This window comes from Lissotriton helveticus, chromosome 11, assembly GCF_964261635.1.
Source record: "Lissotriton helveticus chromosome 11, aLisHel1.1, whole genome shotgun sequence".
Classification (NCBI taxonomy): domain Eukaryota; kingdom Metazoa; phylum Chordata; class Amphibia; order Caudata; family Salamandridae; genus Lissotriton; species Lissotriton helveticus.
The window spans coordinates 826,728,285-826,747,402 of NC_136072.1; the positions used below are offsets into that span (position 1 = coordinate 826,728,285).

Below are 19,118 nucleotides of genomic sequence, written 5' to 3' on the forward strand. Positions count from 1 at the left end.
CAGAAACCACTTTGGGAAGGCATTTTGGGTTTGTGCGAAGAACTACTCTGTCTTTATGAAGTTGAAAGAAGGGTTCTTCTAAGGTTAATGCTTGTAGCTCACCAACTCCCCTCAACGAAGTGATCGCAATGAGGAAGGCATTTCCATGAAAGAAACTGTAGTGGACAGTTGTGTAATAGCTCAAAAGGTGGACCCATTAGCTATATAAGCATAATGTTCAGATTCCAAACTGGTGCTGGAGGTACCCTAGGTGGTATTACTTGTTTAAGACCCTCCATAAATGCTTTTATTACTGGAACTTAGAACAACAATAGATGTTGCCTGTTCTGACAATATGCGGCTACTGCCGCAAGATGCAATCGAATTGAAGTGTAGGCTAGACCAGCATGCTGCAAATGCAGAAGGTAACAAATGATATTTTGAGTAGAGACATCTAGTGGATCAATATTGTTGTTGATACAATATATAACAGGTCTTTTCCATTTTGCTGCATAACATGCTGTGGTAGTAGGCTTTGTTGCTTCCTTAAGATTAGTTATACACTCTGGTGGCAAGTTGAGATAGCCAACCACTATGACTTCAGGAGCCAAATCGCTAGATTGAGCTCCTTGGGGTTTGGGTGTCTGACTTCTCCATGGTTCTGCGTGAGAAGGCTGGAATTGAGATGCAGGTTTTGATGTGGAACTACTGACAGTTCTAAGAGTGTTGTGAACCACGGCTGATGGGCCCACGTGGGAGACACTAGAATCAGTGTGAGGGATGTTTGCCTGAGCCTCCGAACCAGAAATGGAAGGAGAGGCAGAATAGTGTAGGCAAATATCCCTGACCAATTCATCCATAGGGCATTGCCTTTGGATAGATGGTATGGGAATCTGATGGTGAAGTTTGAGAATTTTGAGTTGTCTACTGTGATGAACAGATCTATTTGTGGGAATCCCCATTCTTCAAAGTATGGAAGGAAAACCTGGGGGTGAAGTTCTAACTCGTATATTTGTTGCCGCCTTCTGCTTAGGATGTCAGCAATTTGATTGCTCACTCCTGGAAGGTGCTCTGACAGAAGCTGAACTCTGTGATGAATTGCCCAATGCCAAATGGTCTGAGAGAGGCATGACAGTTTCCGAGAATGTCCCTCCCCCCTTTTTTTGTACATAGTATATTGCTGTCATATTGTCCATGCGGACTAGGACAACTTTCCCTATGAGGTGAGACTGAAAAGCTTTCAGTGCTAGATACACTGCTAGAAGCTTTAGATAGTTGGTGTGAAGAGTTTCGGACCTGTAGTCCCACTGGCCTTGAACTGTCAACTTGTGAAGATGGACACCCCAACCTGTTAGAGATGCGCCTGCTGTTCGCACGTTCTTTGGAAAAGGGTCGATGTAGGGCTGCCTTTTTGATAAGTTGTATGTGTTCCATCACTGCAGAGAGCGATGGGTGCGGCTGACAGCTAAATAGTAATTGGCCTGAAACTGTAGTAGCTGACTTTGACTATTTCAAATTTTGGCTGCATTGGGAGAGGCTAGACCTGTGCAACTGTTTAGAGTCACTCCCAAATAGGACTGCATTTGTGAAGGCTGAAGATGAGACTTCAGCACATTTACCGTGAAACCCAATTGGTTGAGTAGGTCAAATGTATTCTGAGTGTTTTGTAAACACTTTTGGTGTGTGCTGGCTTTGATGAGCCAGTTGTCTATGGGAAGACATTAATCTGTTGTCTTCTGAGATGTGCTGCCACTACTGCTAGACATTTTGTGAACACTCTGGGGGCAGTAGTAACTCCAAATGGGAGTACTTTGAATTGATATTGTTTTCCTGCTATCACAAATCTGAGATATTTGCGACGTGCTGGGTGAACCGGAATGTGAAAGTATGCGTCTTTTATGTCCAGTGTGGACATAAAATCGCTTTGCTGTAGCTGTGGAAGCACTTGTTAAAGCGTGACCATGTGGAAATGATCTGAAAGTATGTACAGATTTAACGTCCTTAGATCCAAAATTGGTCTTAAGGGGCCATCCTTTCTGGGGGTTAGAAAGTACAGAGAGTACATCCCTGAACCTTGGTACTGTAATGGAACAGGTTCTAAAGCTCCTTTTGTTAAAACAGCTTGTACCTCTTGGTTGAGGAACTGCAGGTGCTCTGATGAGAGTTTGTGAGTGTGAGGTGGAATATTGGGAGGATTGATGGTGAGCTCCAGGTAATAACCATGTTGGATAATGTCTACCACCCATTTGTCTGATGTTATGGATTGCCAAATGGGGAGAAATTGTTGAAGTCTTCCCCGGCAAGTGTTAGGGTGGGGGTATATAGGCTAGTCACACTTTGGTGTGCTCTTACCCCTACCTTTAAAATTGTTTCCTCTGTACCCTCCTCCATAGAAGCCTCCAGAGGGAAGGGTTGCGTGTTGAACTCATATGAGGAAGCGTTAGGGTCCAAGGATGTACTTTTGGACCCTCCTCTATAAAACGAGCAGTGAAAGGAGCCTCTGTTTGACATTGACTGAAGTGCTCCCATGGATTTTGCCATGTCTGTGTCTTTTTTCATCTTTTCTAAAGCCTCATCAACCTGAGGTCCGAAAAGATGCTGCTTGTCAAAGGGAGTATTTAAAATAGACTGCTTGACTTCTGGCTTAAAACCTGCAATCCTAAGCCGGGCATGCCAACGTAAGAGAATGCTGGTGTTAACTTCTCTTGCTGCAGTGTCAGCAGCATCAAGAGCACATGTAATAGAAGAATTAGAAATGAGTTTCCCTTCTTGGACTAGCGCTTGTGCCTTTTTGTTGTGTTAGTCTGGGAGGCCTTCTATCTCAATCCCAGTGTGTCCTGTCATACCTAGCAGGCCCTGCGTGTTGCCAAAGCGCCAGTGATTAGCGGCTTAAGAAGCTACACTTTTACCGGATGCGTCAATTAATTTAGATTCTTTATATGGGGAAGGTGCAGCCCCAGAGGTCTGTGAGTTCGCTCTTTTACGAGCATTAGAAAAATAACATAGAATCTAAAGGAAGCTGACCTTTAATAAAAACAGGATCAGAGGGGTGATGGTTTGTATTTCTCATCAACCCTGGGTGTTAAAATATGGGTCCAAACAGGGTCCTTAAAAATCTTATCTGCATGTCTCATCACGTCTTTCAACATAGGGAGACTTTGACTAGTTCTGTGTAAAGACCCTAAGGCAGAGTTATTCAAACTGAGGGGCGCGCCATCTCAGGGGGGGCGCGCACTCCACCATAAAATTTCACCTTTCATTGTTTCCCACGACGGAGAGGCAGAGTGGAGCTGCAGGGGCCCTAAGAAGGGGTGAAGACCATCAAAGCCTAATTAACAAGCAAAAGGTCTTTAAAGGACCTGTGAAGAGACAGCAAAACAGGTGAAAAGGAGGGCAGACTATTCAGAAATAATGTTGAAATATCCCACCTTCATTCGGTGATGTAAACATCAAATTAGCAGGGAATATAGGAGTCTCGAAGACCTTTCCGGTTTTTTATATAGGTGCAATAAAATACATTTGTTGGCAAGAAACTTTGGTGCGTGAGGAGGAGCGGAGACTAGCAAAACAGGAGATGGAGCGCGAAAACGAAGAGGGGACCAAGTTCAAAAAGGAGACCGTGAATAAGCTACTACAGCTCAATTTCAAAGATGATAAAATTCGAGTCAGTAATGACGCTCTGCTTCTGATGTCTGAGATGCTGAAAGTTTTCGTCCGAGAGGCAGCCGCTCGGACAACAAGACACGCTGAAGCAGAGGAGGTGCCAATTGTTTACATTGAACATCTGGAGAAGGTGCTACCGCAGCTGCTTCTGGATTTTTAAGGATACAGCACTTCTTTATTCTATGGCAGTGCTTCACTTTCACCTTGTTCTCCAGGGTTCAGACTTCGCAGTGTTCCAAAGTGCCTGTTGTGTCAAGAAGGGCTGCCGCTACAGGAAGAGTGAGCCAGAATGAAACCTCCCCTCCCCGCCCTATACCACATCAGGTAGAACCACCCATTGGTTCATATCCCTTTCACGTTAGCAAGAGGCTCATGTGGGTGTTGTTTTGCTACCTGATCCATACTGCACTGCAAGTTCCAGCTCAGCGCCTCTCGGACACACTTAAACCAGCTGAATACTCCTCTTTTATCCACACTGCCCTGCATTGGGGCCACCAGCGGACCCTTCTATTCCCTCTGCCCACTCAGCGCAGAGCGTCCCTTACTCGCTTGCTGTGCCACTTGCTGCTTCACTCCAAACTGCCCTCTTTTAAGTTAGCTCACCTTACATTCCCAATTTGGGCCAGTCCAGACCTCCCCTCCCCTCTACTGGTGGCAAACTGTCCTGCTTTTTTCCCGCACAAAGCCACGGACTTCCTCTTTGTCCTTTTAAGCTTGCAGCCATGCTTGCTCTTCAGCACAGTATTTCTAAATAAACGTCTTATGTCCTCAAAAAAAACAAAAAAACCTGTGAAGTACTCAGGTGCGGCTGTGTGTGACCCTACGAAGCTGTCTCATCCCGGGCTGCCACCCACAGACGCAGGAGGGGAGGGGGGGAGGGGGACAAGCCCTTTAAGTCCAATGGGCGCTGCGAGCCTGTTCTTCACCCATTTCAAATGGGGCTTTTGGAATAGAGACCAGCAGCCAATTAGCATATAGGAATGTTACCACTGACGTGCCACCAATGAAGTGGACAGCACCATAGATGGCAGGAAGTGCTGCGAAATTTGCGTGCCCAAAGCTCCTGCATACTACTACCTTTTGGTAGTGTGGCACTTCTTCACTACTGCTGTTTGCCTTGCTTGCTGCCTCGCTTTGAAGGATTATGCCTCTGAGCATTTTAAAATCACCAACAGGTAAGTCAGTTCTGAAGAGAAAGCAAACAGACAGTCCCCCATAGGGCATCTGCTTGCCTGAAAGTAGTATGTTCACTTTCGGTTTCACAGCATAGTGAACATCGCATACTCCCTGTATCCTATTTTTGACTGTCTCACTTAATGTCTGCCTCTTTCTTTAGTTCCATTGTTTATTTATTTGGGAGTTTTATAACCCCCTGCTAGTAAACGTTTGGTTACTTCACTGGGCAGTTTTGATTTAAGCCTGGCACCATCAGGCATAAAACACCCTAATTAAAGCCCCCTACAACATCCATTGCACAATAGAGAGAGGCTTTGCATCTTCAGGTTTAGCACACCACTCTAACCTCAGCATCCTAGTCCCTCACCTAGATATGGTGCAGGGTTGTCCTTTTCAGAGGGGCACCTCCAAATACAGCCCCTTTCTCCAATCTTCACACTCCTGGGACAGACTTGGCATCTTGTGCCAGAGCGCCCATAAATACAGCAACATACTAAAATGTACCCCCCAGGGCACCCTTCCACATGTGGTATACACCTGACATTTTTAGGCACAGCAGCTGGGACATTAACCTCCTAGGTCACATACCCCAGACATTGGGTATCCTTTTGCCTATTGTTATATTTTCAAACTTGCACCCTTCAGAAGCAAATCACTAGCATTATGATAAAAATGCAGGGTCTAGAGCGCTACAGAAGTAGGAAGTTCCTTTCATCGGCTGTGAAGGAGAAAGCCTTCAGCCTCAAAGTCTATCCCAGGGATGAACTTGTACCAATCACTACACCAGAGGAGCGACCTGCTTCACCTGATCCCAGAAATCCTGGCCACTACCATTGTCCCAAAGAAGACACCTGCCTCACTCTGCCCTGCCTCGATCGACCTGACCCCTCCTCCTCTCTGAACATGTACACCCTCTCTTGCACTCGCGACACGATCTCACGCCTCTGGCGGGCGATATCCCTAGGCACCCTGCGCTTTTTTGAGGTGAAACTCTACTGACTTCTACAGCACTGGGACGGAGGTTTCTGGACACAATAGCTCCCACACGCCACTACCTGCCCGAGACAACACACTACACCACTATCACTCATCACTACTACACAGTCATGCACTGCCTCTTAGTTATTACCTGGTTGGGATGTTTTGGTTCCTGTTCTACAAGCTACGGAAAAAAAAAAAAAAAAGAGTGAGACACTTTCTCTCGCTCAAAGACTCTGTTCGACTGCTGTTCATCCTTACATGTTCCACACCACCGGGCGCGACACCAGCGTCCTATAAATATGTAATGTGCCGCCGGGCCCCCGGGATGCCGGCTTCTAGGCTGTGTACTGTTCATCTTCTCCTGCTGCCGGCCTCCGGGTTGTAGGCGATCCAAGCTGTGTATCATGCCCTGTTTATTTCAATAAAGCAGATTTGAACACCAAAAAAAAAAAAAAAAGAAGACACCTGCCTCACTCCCAGGTCCAGGGAACAGGGACATCTTAAGGATTTTTGGGGGGGCCATATTCAGAACAGCTTTGAATTTATGATCCAGTTTCAGCTCTTTCATGACCTAGCCAGTCTGGTCACTGACCGTGCACTGGCACACTGGTCCAAATTCTAAATGTGTTGACATTTCATATTCAGGAATAGTGACGTGTGTATTCAATATTGTAGCACAGCGACAGCTCACTAATATTACTGCAAATAATCTCTGTGACCACAGAAGTTTCCTTGAGGAGGCTTTGCGAGAATTAAGTGGAGGACCAGTAACAATTTGCACACATTTTATCTTGAAAAATGTAGTTTTGGACTGTGTAGTAAGTCATTTCACCGCACCAACTCGCAAACCTGCAGTTTTCTAAACACTTTTACTGTGTATAACATTATTAGCCAGATATGGACTGGGAAATGCGGATGACTGTCGATTATGTAGAATACCAGGTTACAGAATTTTTTGTCAAGTGGTGGGGGGGCCCGATATCTAAATAAATTCAGCTGGGGGGGCTCAACCTAAAAAAGTTTGAAGACCTCTGCCCTAGGGTCTCACATAAAAAAACTCATCCAAAGCCACTTTGTGCAGTGTAACTCCATGATATGCTGCTGCTCTGGAAATTAGCTCCAGATAAGATACATTATCGTCTGGAGGTGAAGGTTTTGCAGGGGATAGGTCTGGATCACTATCCATGGGTGGATCAATATTATAATCATCCCAAGAATCTGTTGGCAAAAGAACGTTGTCATAATCATCATCAACTCCTAAATCAGGCTGTGTACGAGGAGACCCCTGTGGTGTTATGTGTGGTGATCTGAGCCTGGTAGTTGTAGTAAGGGTGAAGATGGAAAAGGTGGAGGGGATGGCAAAGTAGGGTGGATAGGACTTGTAACAATGTCCTTCTTCTTCCTAAGAGAAATTTGATATCCAGTGTCCTCTGAACTGACTTTCCTTTTGGAAGGAGTTTTAGCTAAAATGTGTCCAGTATCTGGATTGATGTATAGCCTTTTCTGTTTTGGATCTAATTTGTCCTTCATAACATCTAAGCTCGCTAAGATCGGTACCGGGGGATCTGCAAGATCTTTTTTTGGTTTTGGCACCGAAGGTTTCAGTGCCAAATCGGACATGTCCTTTTTGTCTTTGGAAGCAGAAGATTTCGGCTCTGAACCGTATTTTTGTTTCGAAATAGAAGATTTCGGCTCCAAACCAGACTTGTCTTTCGGACCTGTATGTTTGAGATTCGAAGACAATCTGTCTCAGCTCTTGATCGAGCCGGAAGGCATGACTATTTGTTTCGTGCCGCGCCTGTGGACGGGGTGTTGTAAACATCCTCTCGGTTCCGACCAAGGCCCGAAGGCAGAGGTGGTGCCAAAGCCTTATCTTTGGTGGAAGATAGTTTATGGGGTGCAGGGTTTTAGTACTCATGACACCCTGTCCTGCTGGAATGTCTTCTGACTCCAACTCGATCTTGAGGTCTGAATCTGATTCTGGGACCGAGAAGGCCTCCCCTTCTTCCGCAGCTGTTGCTTCCTCCTGTACGAATTCTTCTCCAAATATATCCGGAGTCTGTTGATTGCCCTGGTGCTGCATTTCTAGTCGTCGAGCCCGACGATCTTGAAGAGTCTTTTTTTACCTGAACAAACGACAGGCCTTGCAGTCTTCTTTATTGTGCTCCGGTGATAAGCACAAGTCGCAGACCTGGTGCAGATTGGTGCGAGGGTACTTGGAGTGGCACCCACGACAGAATTGAATTGGAGTCTGTTCCATCGGCAGAGGAGTGGATCGATGTGGCTAGGCCCGAAGGCCGCCCACGATGATTTCAACCGAAGATGAGACTTTCCCAATCGAATGGATATGTGGAGAGAGGGAAACGCGTACAATAACAATACCGTTGAGGGTAGAGTGGATTGCGCACCGAGGGGAACCCGAAGGACAATTTCGAACTGGAGCACAACAATACACATATGAACCCGATGGAAGAAAGAAAACAATTTAACAATGGAGTTGTTGCCCATGAGCACTAGCACTGAAAGGATGAATCACCTTACCTCGTGGCTAGGAAACACTTCTTTGAAGAAAAACAACTTGCAACCATCCGGACCCAGCACTAGATGGCAGGAGTATGCAAAGCATGTGCATCTACAGCACACATGCCTCGACCATACAATTATGTTTTACCCATAATTTCTAAAAATAAAAACAACTGAACAAATTTACACCAAATCACAAAGAGCACAATATGCGCACCAAGATATAGCTTCCTGGCAAATTTGGCGTAATTCTGTTCAGAAGTTTTTGCGGTTGTGCTTCACATTAGAGTAAATGCAGGAGATTCCAAGAGAGAAAACATAACACCACTAAACCTGCAAGCCAAATAATGCCTATATTACTAATCTACTACCTATTTGTCACTAACGCTGGGTTCTGAAGTAGTGTGCTACTCACCACAAAGGGCTTAAACACCTAATCAGGGATAGCAAGTGGTATATAAATAATATTTACAATTACAATCTGCTTACAAGGGTGCCTTCACATCCAAACACATCCCAATCACCTGCAGAGATCCCCAGAGTTCTATACTGTTTCTGGCCATCTACAGCCTCTACATGGTGCTGCTTGGAACACAGACATCAGCATCATGTTTCCATCAACATACAATTCCTCTGCTCCAGACATCCAGTGCCTCAGACACAGTTTGCACCTTTCCAGTACTGGATGTCCAGAGCCTACCTGAAGGTCATCTACACCAAGGCAGAATTCCTTTTTCTTGCCACGAACAAGCAAGAAACTTAGTATAAACCTGGCTCAATGCAATGTACTTTGATGGCTTTAAACCCTAACTTGAACTTCAACTTGATGCTCAAGGAACACATTGCCAAAAAGCTCAAATACAGATGATCTGGTGCCAGCTCTCTCTTCTGAAGAAAGTGATTCTGTTTCTAACAGAAAGTGTCCTCAAAACTGTTCAAGCCATCGTACTCTTGCATCTGGATAGTGGTAATGCCCTTTTATATTGCCTTTCGGGCTCCACACTGGCAGCCATTGAGGGCATTCTAACAGCAGCAGTGCTTATAATATAGGGCAAGAATAAATACGATCACTTCACCCCATCCGGATGGAACTCCATTGGTTCTGCCTGTCCGCACAATCTTCAAAACCAGTAGCACCATTTAGAGTCATTATGACCATCATCCCTGCTTATTTTGTAGACCAACTTGTAATCTCTGGTGGTTCTTGGCATACCCATGGCAAGGACACCATCGGACAGGAGAATTAGAAGTGTAAAAAAGGAAAAAACAAAACCTCCATATATCAATAAGGACTGCCCCCAAAGCTCCTCCAATTTAGAAAAGAGCTGAGCACATACCTCTTTAAAGAATACTATAAGACTATCAAACAACGCAGTAATAATCCAATAACCAGCTATCTCTCTGATAACTCAATAACTTAATGCTTGCCTGTGACCCTGTAAAGCACTGCATTTTTGTCTAGGTTCGTGCTATACAAATATTACATACATACATTACATTAAAATAATTCAACATATATATTCGAGGGGACTGCTCAGTAAAAGTTGAAAGTAATGTAGGTTACCTAAAGGGGAGAATCTGGTGCAAGTGGACACTAGTAAGCCAATAAGAAGGATCAATAGTGGCAGTTCAGATGAACCACCTGGAAATTAAATATTTGCCCTACACACTTCAGACCTTTTCAGGAGATAGCTACAGCCAAATGAACACAATGTGGACTAAATACTTAATGATAGTGCTGAAAACATAAGTCCCCAAAGACCAACCAATCAGTTTTGGGTCACACATTTCAAGCAATGACCCTTGAAATAACATTGAACATATAGTAGCTATCAAAGAGCTCATCCAATATGAACAGAAATTTGAAAAAGAACTAAAAAGACCTAACAAGATTCAGCAGAAAACCACACCCTGAAGTTTGTCAATGGAGGAGAGCGATTGCCAGCCAAAGGTAGAAGGAGGCTGGCAAGGAAACCAACAAACAAATTCCCTCCGTGGAGGAGGGTACATATTTGAATCACTGATGTCATGAAACATTCAGAGTTGTGAAAAGTGGAAACACAGAGCCTATTAGAGGAAGAGGTGTGGCGCCGCGGCCAGGGCGACTGACGCTGGATTCTGGGGACCACGGTTCCATCCCCGGCTCCGGCGGCAGGTTAGCCCAGCACCATGTGACTCTGGGCAATAGCTCGCTTAATCTTCCCGACGGCCCCCAGCGCCTAGAGACCCTTACGGGTGATTGTGGACTTTACTTTATTTCTGCTCAAATGAACTCCTAGCGCCAATGAACATTAGACCCACTTCTGTTCACAGCTACAAACAAGCATTTACAATGCAATGGTTTTGCCTTTGTTAAAGTTAGAGCTATTGGCATTGCTCTTGACATTTTTATTTATGTTTTTTTAACATAAATAAATGGAATTGTCATTTACAATGCCACTAGCTTTATCTCTCGCAAATGACACACGCAGAGCCCCCCCCACACACACACCCACACAGAGCCCCCCCCCCACACACACCCACACAGCCTCCCACACACACAGCCACACAAAGCTTCCCACATACACAGATACTCAGCCTTTCATCCTTACGAAGTTGATAAACCGCACAGCTTTAAGTTAGGAAACAACAAACAGCTTCCAGGTGTCAATAGCGCTAAGAGGCCTAACTGGGGTCAATACAGCGCTCTACAAATACACATTATGCGAAGCAAATACATTTCAAAATGTGTGAATTCACAATTAGAAACTGACCCTTTTGCTGTCCAGTGTTCAGTGCTGGCTGGAAATGAGGCCAAATGCATGGCCACAGTTTCGAATCCGAAGAGCCCACTCAGGATTTTATCCTTAACAGGTCGATAACATGCCTACCCTTGAGGTAGGAAACACTAAACATCTATAATGTGTCAATAGCGCTAGGGGGATACATTGGGGTCAACTTAGCGCTCTACAAATACACGCTTTGTGAAGTAAAAACGTCGAATTTGTGAATGTATCACTAGTGCCTACTGTTTTCCAGTGGTCCATGCTGGATGTGAAGCAGGACATGTGCACCCCCCACCCCCAACTCACACAACATGAGACCGAGACGTGTCACCTCGCTTGTTACAACAATCTTCTCACTGTAGATTAGCACGAAAATGCGCTAAACATGCGGTAATCGTGGTGGTAACGCACGTTATCAATTACCTCATCACGTCGCAAAAATGTCAGCGTTACCAGCAACAGAAAGTGGCGGTAAAATGAAATACTCCATGCATAAATGCGGAAACTTGCATTGTTTATGTTTCCTGCTTTTCATTCACCAGTCACGTGGGAGAAGGCTAAAGCAGGGTTAATAACGCTAAGCACACATTTCACCTTATGTAGTATCTATAAACGAGGACGCACATATTTAAAACAGTAGTCTATCGTTGAGATAGCGCAACTCGGTCGCTGAGGGTTCAAGGCGCTTTTACAGGCACTTTGAGTGCAGAAGTCAACAGAAAAAATTAACTAAACTGCTGTAAGCAAATCTGAGGGACCCACCAGGTAGCAAGTTGAAATATCCATTAACCCACTAAGCTCTCCAACTAGCGCAAAGATACAATTCAGCTCATACTGGGCACTATAAAAGCACAGCAAATATTACTCGGGTTGTGTCCTACCTTCCAAGCCCAGCAGCAGCAGTAAAATAGTGGGAGGGAGCCTCAGCTCAGTGACCACTCTGCAGCTCTCAGTGACCACTGCGAGCTGTTTACTGGCCATGCTGCATAAATCCCTGTGAGCATTCTGGGCAACATTCCGTGACCAGTTTCAATTTGTCTGGAGATCCCATCCTGGGGACATGTCAGCGGCTATTCTGAATAAATAACCCCCAGTGACTAGTCTAAAGAACTCGAAGTGACCAGCCAGGGAAATTCTCAGTACGATTGCGCATCCTAGTAATCCTCAATGACGCTGTCAGAGCGCACCCTTCATGCCTATGAACAGTCTCACTGCGAGTAACCCTCCGTGGCCACTTACTCTTATCCGATTCGCGAAGCCCTGCGCGAATCGGATAAGGGCGCAGCCTCGCAGAGAGCATGACACAGCACGCTGTGAAAACTACTACACGGAGGAGGGCTCCGACCCCTCTCTGAGGAAAGCTACCGCGGCCCAAAACTGGTGCCCTGGGCACACCTACTAATGTGAGGGTCTCTGCTGTGCAAAGGGGCAGCGAAGCGCCTCCTAGTAGAACAATCGATGAGAGAAGGGAGAAGTAAAGGCACCTGTCCGATTCCAAACCCTGTATTAGGTGGAGAGCGCCAACAGCGTCGAGGTCATGTTTTAACCAATAAAAATAATAACTCCTTCGCAATACTACCGACTCGACAACCACAGCGGGCCAGACCAAGTACATGACCTGCTCCCCTCGAGAAACTTACGCTTCTAGATACAACAAGTGTAAAATGTGCGCACGCTTCAATCTTTCAGCCCGTCCGACTATTCACGTACTAAAACCAACCCGCACAGCTCTAGCAGTGCAAACCTATCCACGAATACACCCAATGATATCCCCCACCGAGAACAATACACTGCTCCGCCACTACACATCAGCTATGACCTGCTGCGCCCTTTGCTATTGCAAAGCTTCCTGATGCACTTCAATTGCGCTGCAGTTTGCCCGCGTCCTGGAGTGCCTATAAGAGGAAATGCGCAAGTTCAAATATTCGAGAGTAAGATCAGGGAAGGAGAAGCTGCTGCTCCTGTTGCTCAAGCAGTACCCCTGGTCTGGCTGAGAGAAGCCTTCACTGGGTAATCAAAAAGCAGAGGGGCGACAAACAAAAAGGGGCGGCTGACGAAAGAAGGGGGCGGGACTTAAAAAAAGGCACGGGAACGCCCCCGATTCGCGTCCGGACGGGCAAAGAGTGACGGACAGCAATGTCTGCCAATGGCTAGCCTCCATTTATGGAGCTAGCCAATGGGAGCAGGGGGCGAGTCCCTGTTCCCCACTGTAAGACATAAGGTTTTCCTAGCGCATGCGTACTTCGTACGCATTTTGCTAGGCAAAACCTAAAAAATGAAGGAGAGGTAGGATACTGCTTGACATAAGGACTGGTATTCTTTAGGCCTTGTGAGCAACCCAAAGGTTTCTTTTGGACCACTCTCAAAGAATTTCATGTCGGAAATTGGAACGGGAGTAGTGTCTGGATTTCCAGGTAATTTGAGTCTATTTGGTGGTTCTTCAGTTATGAGGATTTCAGTCGAGAGAGCACCGCGTTAAACATAACTCTACGTACCCAGAACTGACCATCACCTGCCTACAGCTGGAAAAGGTCTATTGTAACTGAAGATAATTTGAGCCTGGGACCTCATGAATATATAAAAACGTAACCTGGATAAAGACTAACTCTATGGAACACATTAGGAGGAGTTTTTTGTTTGGGAGATGGAGGAGTCCTCCCGAATCCGTTCACTCTGTTAAAATAGGATTCATTGACGCTATAGAAGGGCTCTTCCGATTACTCCTGCCTAGTGCCTAATATACCAAACTTTATGAGTAGTTTATAGCCCACTGTGTCACAAGCAGCAGATACGTTGAAAAAAATACGTTTCCCGGCATGTCCTTGTCGAGAGAGGAAATCAGATCTGCTCTGATACTATTAATTACAGTGTTTGCTTCCCTTCCTCCTCTAAACCAGATTGACTGTCATGAAAGATGATACTTAGCTGAACACATTCTTGGAGCTGGTGTGTGACCTCCCTCTGGAAGATTTTGCATGTGAAAGGGAGATTCGAAATGGGTTTATAATTTGCAGCACTAAAGTGCTGGCTGTAGATGAAAAATGTATTCTATTCAATTAGCATAATTGACAATTAAGCACCTTGTCTTGCCAACGTTGAGTCAGCCCTTGTGACGAGTGTTCTGGTAGGCTCTGTGGCATGAAGGGAATATTGGCATTTTTGCTGCACTTACATTCTTTGGAACGAGTCCAGCTTTGCGCTTTGTCAATGCCCTATTATTGCAATCTGCTTGACAAGTCCCAATATGGGCACAATGTGTCGGTTATCTCTCCAACATCCGTGAGAGACATCTGTCACATAGACATAACCGATAATAAAGTGGGCCTGATTTAAGATTATAAAAGGAGAAACAATATAGACGCGCCAGAATTTCAGACTTACACATCCAATTAATATGAATGGAATCATTTACATTGATGGTGACTCATCTAAAAGATTGGCTTGCCTCTGGGCCTTGTGAACCAATGTTTTATACTCCTGTTTCATGTAATGCTGGGAGGCTACAACCTTGATTACTGGGGTGTGCCCTTCTGACATGCACACCGTGCTTCACTTCCAACCTGCAGATGGCTCTCCGTTCTGGCACCGGAGTGCCCCTGGCGCCTCTCCGGCCTGTGTCCTTGGGGTGGTGGCTGCAGCCTCTCCGTCTCACAGGTCGTTCCCTTCACTCTCGCTTCTTGCTACTGCGCTGGGCCGTCCGCACCACTGGGACTCCCAGCACCTTCATTCTCCTCTGTAGAGGGGGGAGGGGCTAAAATGCTTCAGGCACCGGAGTCCCCATCTTGTCTGTAAACCTATAATCCAGGGGCAGGGTTGTCCGTCTGATCTGCATAGGTGCAGTTAATGTAATATCTCAGCGAACTACAGGTAAACCCTGCAAGGAGTTCTACACGAGCTTATGCTGCATACTTAATAAAAACAATGCACATCTCTGATATCGCGTATTTCCAGGAACTAGCATGAAATAAGAAAAGATCAGTGTTTTATACTCCCTAAAAGCGAACCAGCTCTTAGAATAGAAACAGTGAGTTAAAATGTTCGCAGCAAAACACATGTGTAGAACCGAATCATTAGTGACCTCTAGGGTCACTGGTGCAAGGACCTCAGACACCCTCTATGAAGTGGCATATTACGCCTCGCATCACTAAAAACCACTGACAATTGGGCCACCAATGCTTCTTCTGGTACTAGTCTGCCCACCACATGCTGGTAGCAGCTATGTGGTCTGCTTGCCAAAGAACAGAACCAGCCACCTGCAGTTCACCTATGTTCTAAAGAGGTTAAGTAAAGTAAACATGCGTATTTTAATTCACCTGAACTACAGACAGTAAAAAACAATAGATTATTAGACTTTTATCCACACTTTCTGCAGTGAAATTACCAAAACGTGTATGTATGTTTACTTTTGCTTCACATTGTTTTTTTATTCTGCAGTTAAACACAATTGTAATACTTAATTATAATTTTTCTGCTCTGCAGTGCTCTGAAACCCTCATTGGTTAAGTGAGTGCTTTTTCATCCAAGTAAAAATAAATTGATTGTTATCCTCTCCATACTTACTCACTCTGACTCATTTTTAGGGAGAGCTTTCTAAAGTAGGGCGTAAAGGACTCTCGCATATAAATCTTGAAAGCCATATGAGTCGCATTCAGCAACGTAGTAAAAACACAAACAATCGAAAACAGATTTGATAAGTACAAAGGTGCCTTGGTTTGTTATGCTGTGATCCTTCGTTAGGACAAAGATGCATGCTGCACCTCAACTGTGACTGGCTGCCATGGTGACGGGTCTTCCAAGATTGTGCTTAAAGCAAGGTTTAATGGCTTCAGCAATAACAAGATGAAGATAAAAACTCCCCAATTGAGAAAGTTCACAAATGAAGAAAACGAAAAAATGTTACATTACCAACCGATAATAAAGTGGGCCTGATTTAAGATTATAAAAGGAGAAACAATATAGACGCGCCAGAATTTCAGACTTACACATCCAATTAATATGAATGGAATCATTTACATTGATGGTGACTCATCTAAAAGATTGGCTTGCCTCTGGGCCTTGTGAACCAATGTTTTATACTCCTGTTTCATGTAATGCTGGGAGGCTACAACCTTGATTACTGGGGTGTGCCCTTCTGACATGCACACCGTGCTTCACTTCCAACCTGCAGATGGCTCTCCGTTCTGGCACCGGAGTGCCCCTGGCGCCTCTCCGGCCTGTGTCCTTGGGGTGGTGGCTGCAGCATCTCCGTCTCACAGGTCGTTCCCTTCACTCTCGCTTCTTGCTACTGCGCTGGGCCGTCCGCACCACTGGGACTCCCAGCACCTTCATTCTCCTCTGTAGAGGGGGGAGGGGCTAAAATGCTTCAGGCACCGGAGTCCCCATCTTGTCTGTAAACCTACAATCCAGGGGCAGGGTTGTCCGTCTGATCTGCATAGGTGCAGTTAATGTAATATCTCAGCGAACTACAGGTAAACCCTGCAAGGAGTTCTACACGAGGTTATGCTGCATACTTAATAAAAACAATGCACATCTCTGATATCGCGTATTTCCAGGAACTAGCATGAAATAAGAAAAGATCAGTGTTTTATACTCCCTAAAAGCGAACCAGCTCTTAGAATAGAAACAGTGAGTTAAAATGTTCGCAGCAAAACACATGTGTAGAACCGAATCATTAGTGACCTCTAGGGTCACTGGTGCAAGGACCTCAGACACCCTCTATGAAGTGGCATATTAAAGGGGCGGCTGACGAAAGAAGGGGGCGGGACTTAAAAAAAGGCACGGGAACGCCCCCGATTCGCGTCCGGACGGGCAAGGAGTGACGGACAGCAATGTCTGCCAGGGGCAGGGTTGTCCGTCTGATCTGCATAGGTGCAGTTAATGTAATATCTCAGCGAACTACAGGTAAACCCTGCAAGGAGTTCTACACGAGGTTATGCTGCATACTTAATAAAAACAATGCACATCTCTGATATCGCGTATTTCCAGGAACTAGCATGAAATAAGAAAAGATCAGTGTTTTATACTCCCTAAAAGCGAACCAGCTGTTAGAATAGAAACAGTGAGTTAAAATGTTCGCAGCAAAACACATGTGTAGAACCGAATCATTAGTGACCTCTAGGGTCACTGGTGCAAGGACCTCAGACACCCTCTATGAAGTGGCATATTAAAGGGGCGGCTGATGAAAGAAGGGGGCGGGACTTTAAAAAAGGCACGGGAACGCCCCCGATTCGCGTCCGGACGGGCAAAGAGTGACGGACAGCAATGTCTGCCAATGGCTAGCCTCCATTTATGGAGCTAGCCAATGGGAGCAGGGGGCGAGTCCCTGTTCCCCACTGTAAGACATAAGGTTTTTCTAGCGTATGCGTACTTCGTACGCATTTTGCTAGGCAAAACCTAAAAAGCAACAGACAGCGGAAAATCAGACTTAAAAGCCTTTTTCCACGTCTGTAATGCCAGTAGATTTGAATATACAGAAGGGCTCGTGCAGAGTTCTAGAAGGAGAGGCAAACAAAAGAAGAGCACACAGCAAAGGAAAATTCAGTATGCCAGAGCAAGAGATAACAATTACTGTCGGGCTCTGCAAGACAAACCAGAGCATGCAAGGACCTAACACAACAAGAATCCACCTTGGGCTTCGAGACTGTCTTCCATTCCAAGCCAAACGTCAATCACTGACTTTGACAGTGATAATGTGTCACTGGGGTTTCAAAAAATAGCAGATCAGATTTATTCGTGGTAGTTGGATATTGATTTTGTGTCATCGGTGTGGACTTTTATGTAGTGTAAAACTTTGGATGTCTTTAACTCTGACAGAGAAGCAATGTAATTAATTAAATGCAAGAAAGTTGTAAGTACCCAAAATACCGTAAAAATAAAAACCCTTGAAGGTGACCTGTAAAACAAGATGGACACGGAAAGGAGTAAAATACTGGAAATGATTCTAAGAACTAATACTGTCACCATCCTTAACACTTCTGTCAGCTATAGACAAGTACCAACAATGACAATACAGGTACCTATCGGGCACTCTGATAACATCCTGTTTCAGGTAAGGCATGCATTTCACTAAACAAACATACCCTATATTCATACCTGTGAAGATTCAAAAGGCGGATCTTTCCGAGTTGCACAGATCAAAGTGCTCTAGAGAAATGGTAATGTGTGAGGAAATGTAATGTTAAACAAATGAAGCAAATCACACTTATTGTTATAAGGTGAAGAAGTATTACTCCAGTGATAGAAGGAGCCTGGGAAAGTTCAGGCATTATATAGTGAGTGCAAAAAGCGGGTGAAGGAACACTTCTTAAGGAATTACAGAACATTTTGGAATATGGCAGAGGTAGGTTGATTAGATTGATATGTGTAGAATGCTGACGTAATAGCATATTGCTGCTGTGAGGATGAAAGAATTGTTTATGTTGTTCAGAAGGTGAGATACTTGCCCTGGATTTATCAAAACAATGTGTGCAGCTGTAATTACCGTTTTTCCTCCGAATGTGACTTCCACGTACGGATCCACAAAGTTCTTCTTGTTGGAGTCATATTTAAATATGCGTTGAAAGTAACTGGAAAATGACTCATCCACTAGACAGTCGGTGGTAGAAAGGGAAGAGACAAGAGAAGAAGGGAGGTGAAGCAGAGGTGAAAAAGTAAGAAATACAAATTATTTAAGGGAAGTACAGGGTTACAGAGAATAGATAGGAAGAAAAGAAGCATCAGACACTTTCTTGTGTGGCATCTACTCCTCTATAAAAGTGAACAGCAACACATGCACTCCTACCTGCCCTCAGACATCAGCATTAGCTACCCCGCTTACTCACAATGCAACAAATCCACACCTCCCCTTCAGATACCAGAACATGCTTCCATCCTGTTCAGACATAAAACTAGTTACTTACCTGTACACTATGGTTCTCCAGTATTATCTTTCATAGATTCACATGCTTGTATCTCATGGTGGGAGTCTCACGGTAACAGAATGACTATAGCAGTATCATAGAGTAAAACACTGCACAGAAAGTCCCATAGGAG

At 45.0% G+C, this 19,118-nt stretch overlaps 1 protein-coding gene and 1 pseudogene across 4 annotated transcripts in view; one reads left to right on the top strand and one right to left on the bottom strand.

Annotated features, from left to right (window-relative positions):
• The window catches only part of LOC144792108 (myoferlin-like), a 2,487,894-nt gene that overhangs the window by 1,190,026 nt on the left and 1,278,750 nt on the right, over window positions 1-19,118 (bottom strand). For all 4 annotated transcript variants that reach the window (XR_013602508.1, XR_013602509.1, XM_078666979.1 and 1 more), the window contains exon 13: window positions 18,568-18,671. Coding sequence is in view for 2 of the 4 variants with exons in the window: in XM_078666979.1 (XP_078523105.1) it covers window positions 18,568-18,671 (104 nt within the window). In the remaining 2 variants the exon portion in view is untranslated. The remainder of the gene's footprint in view (window positions 1-18,567; window positions 18,672-19,118) is intronic.
• LOC144792110 (centromere protein X pseudogene) lies at window positions 3,554-3,943 on the top strand (annotated as a pseudogene).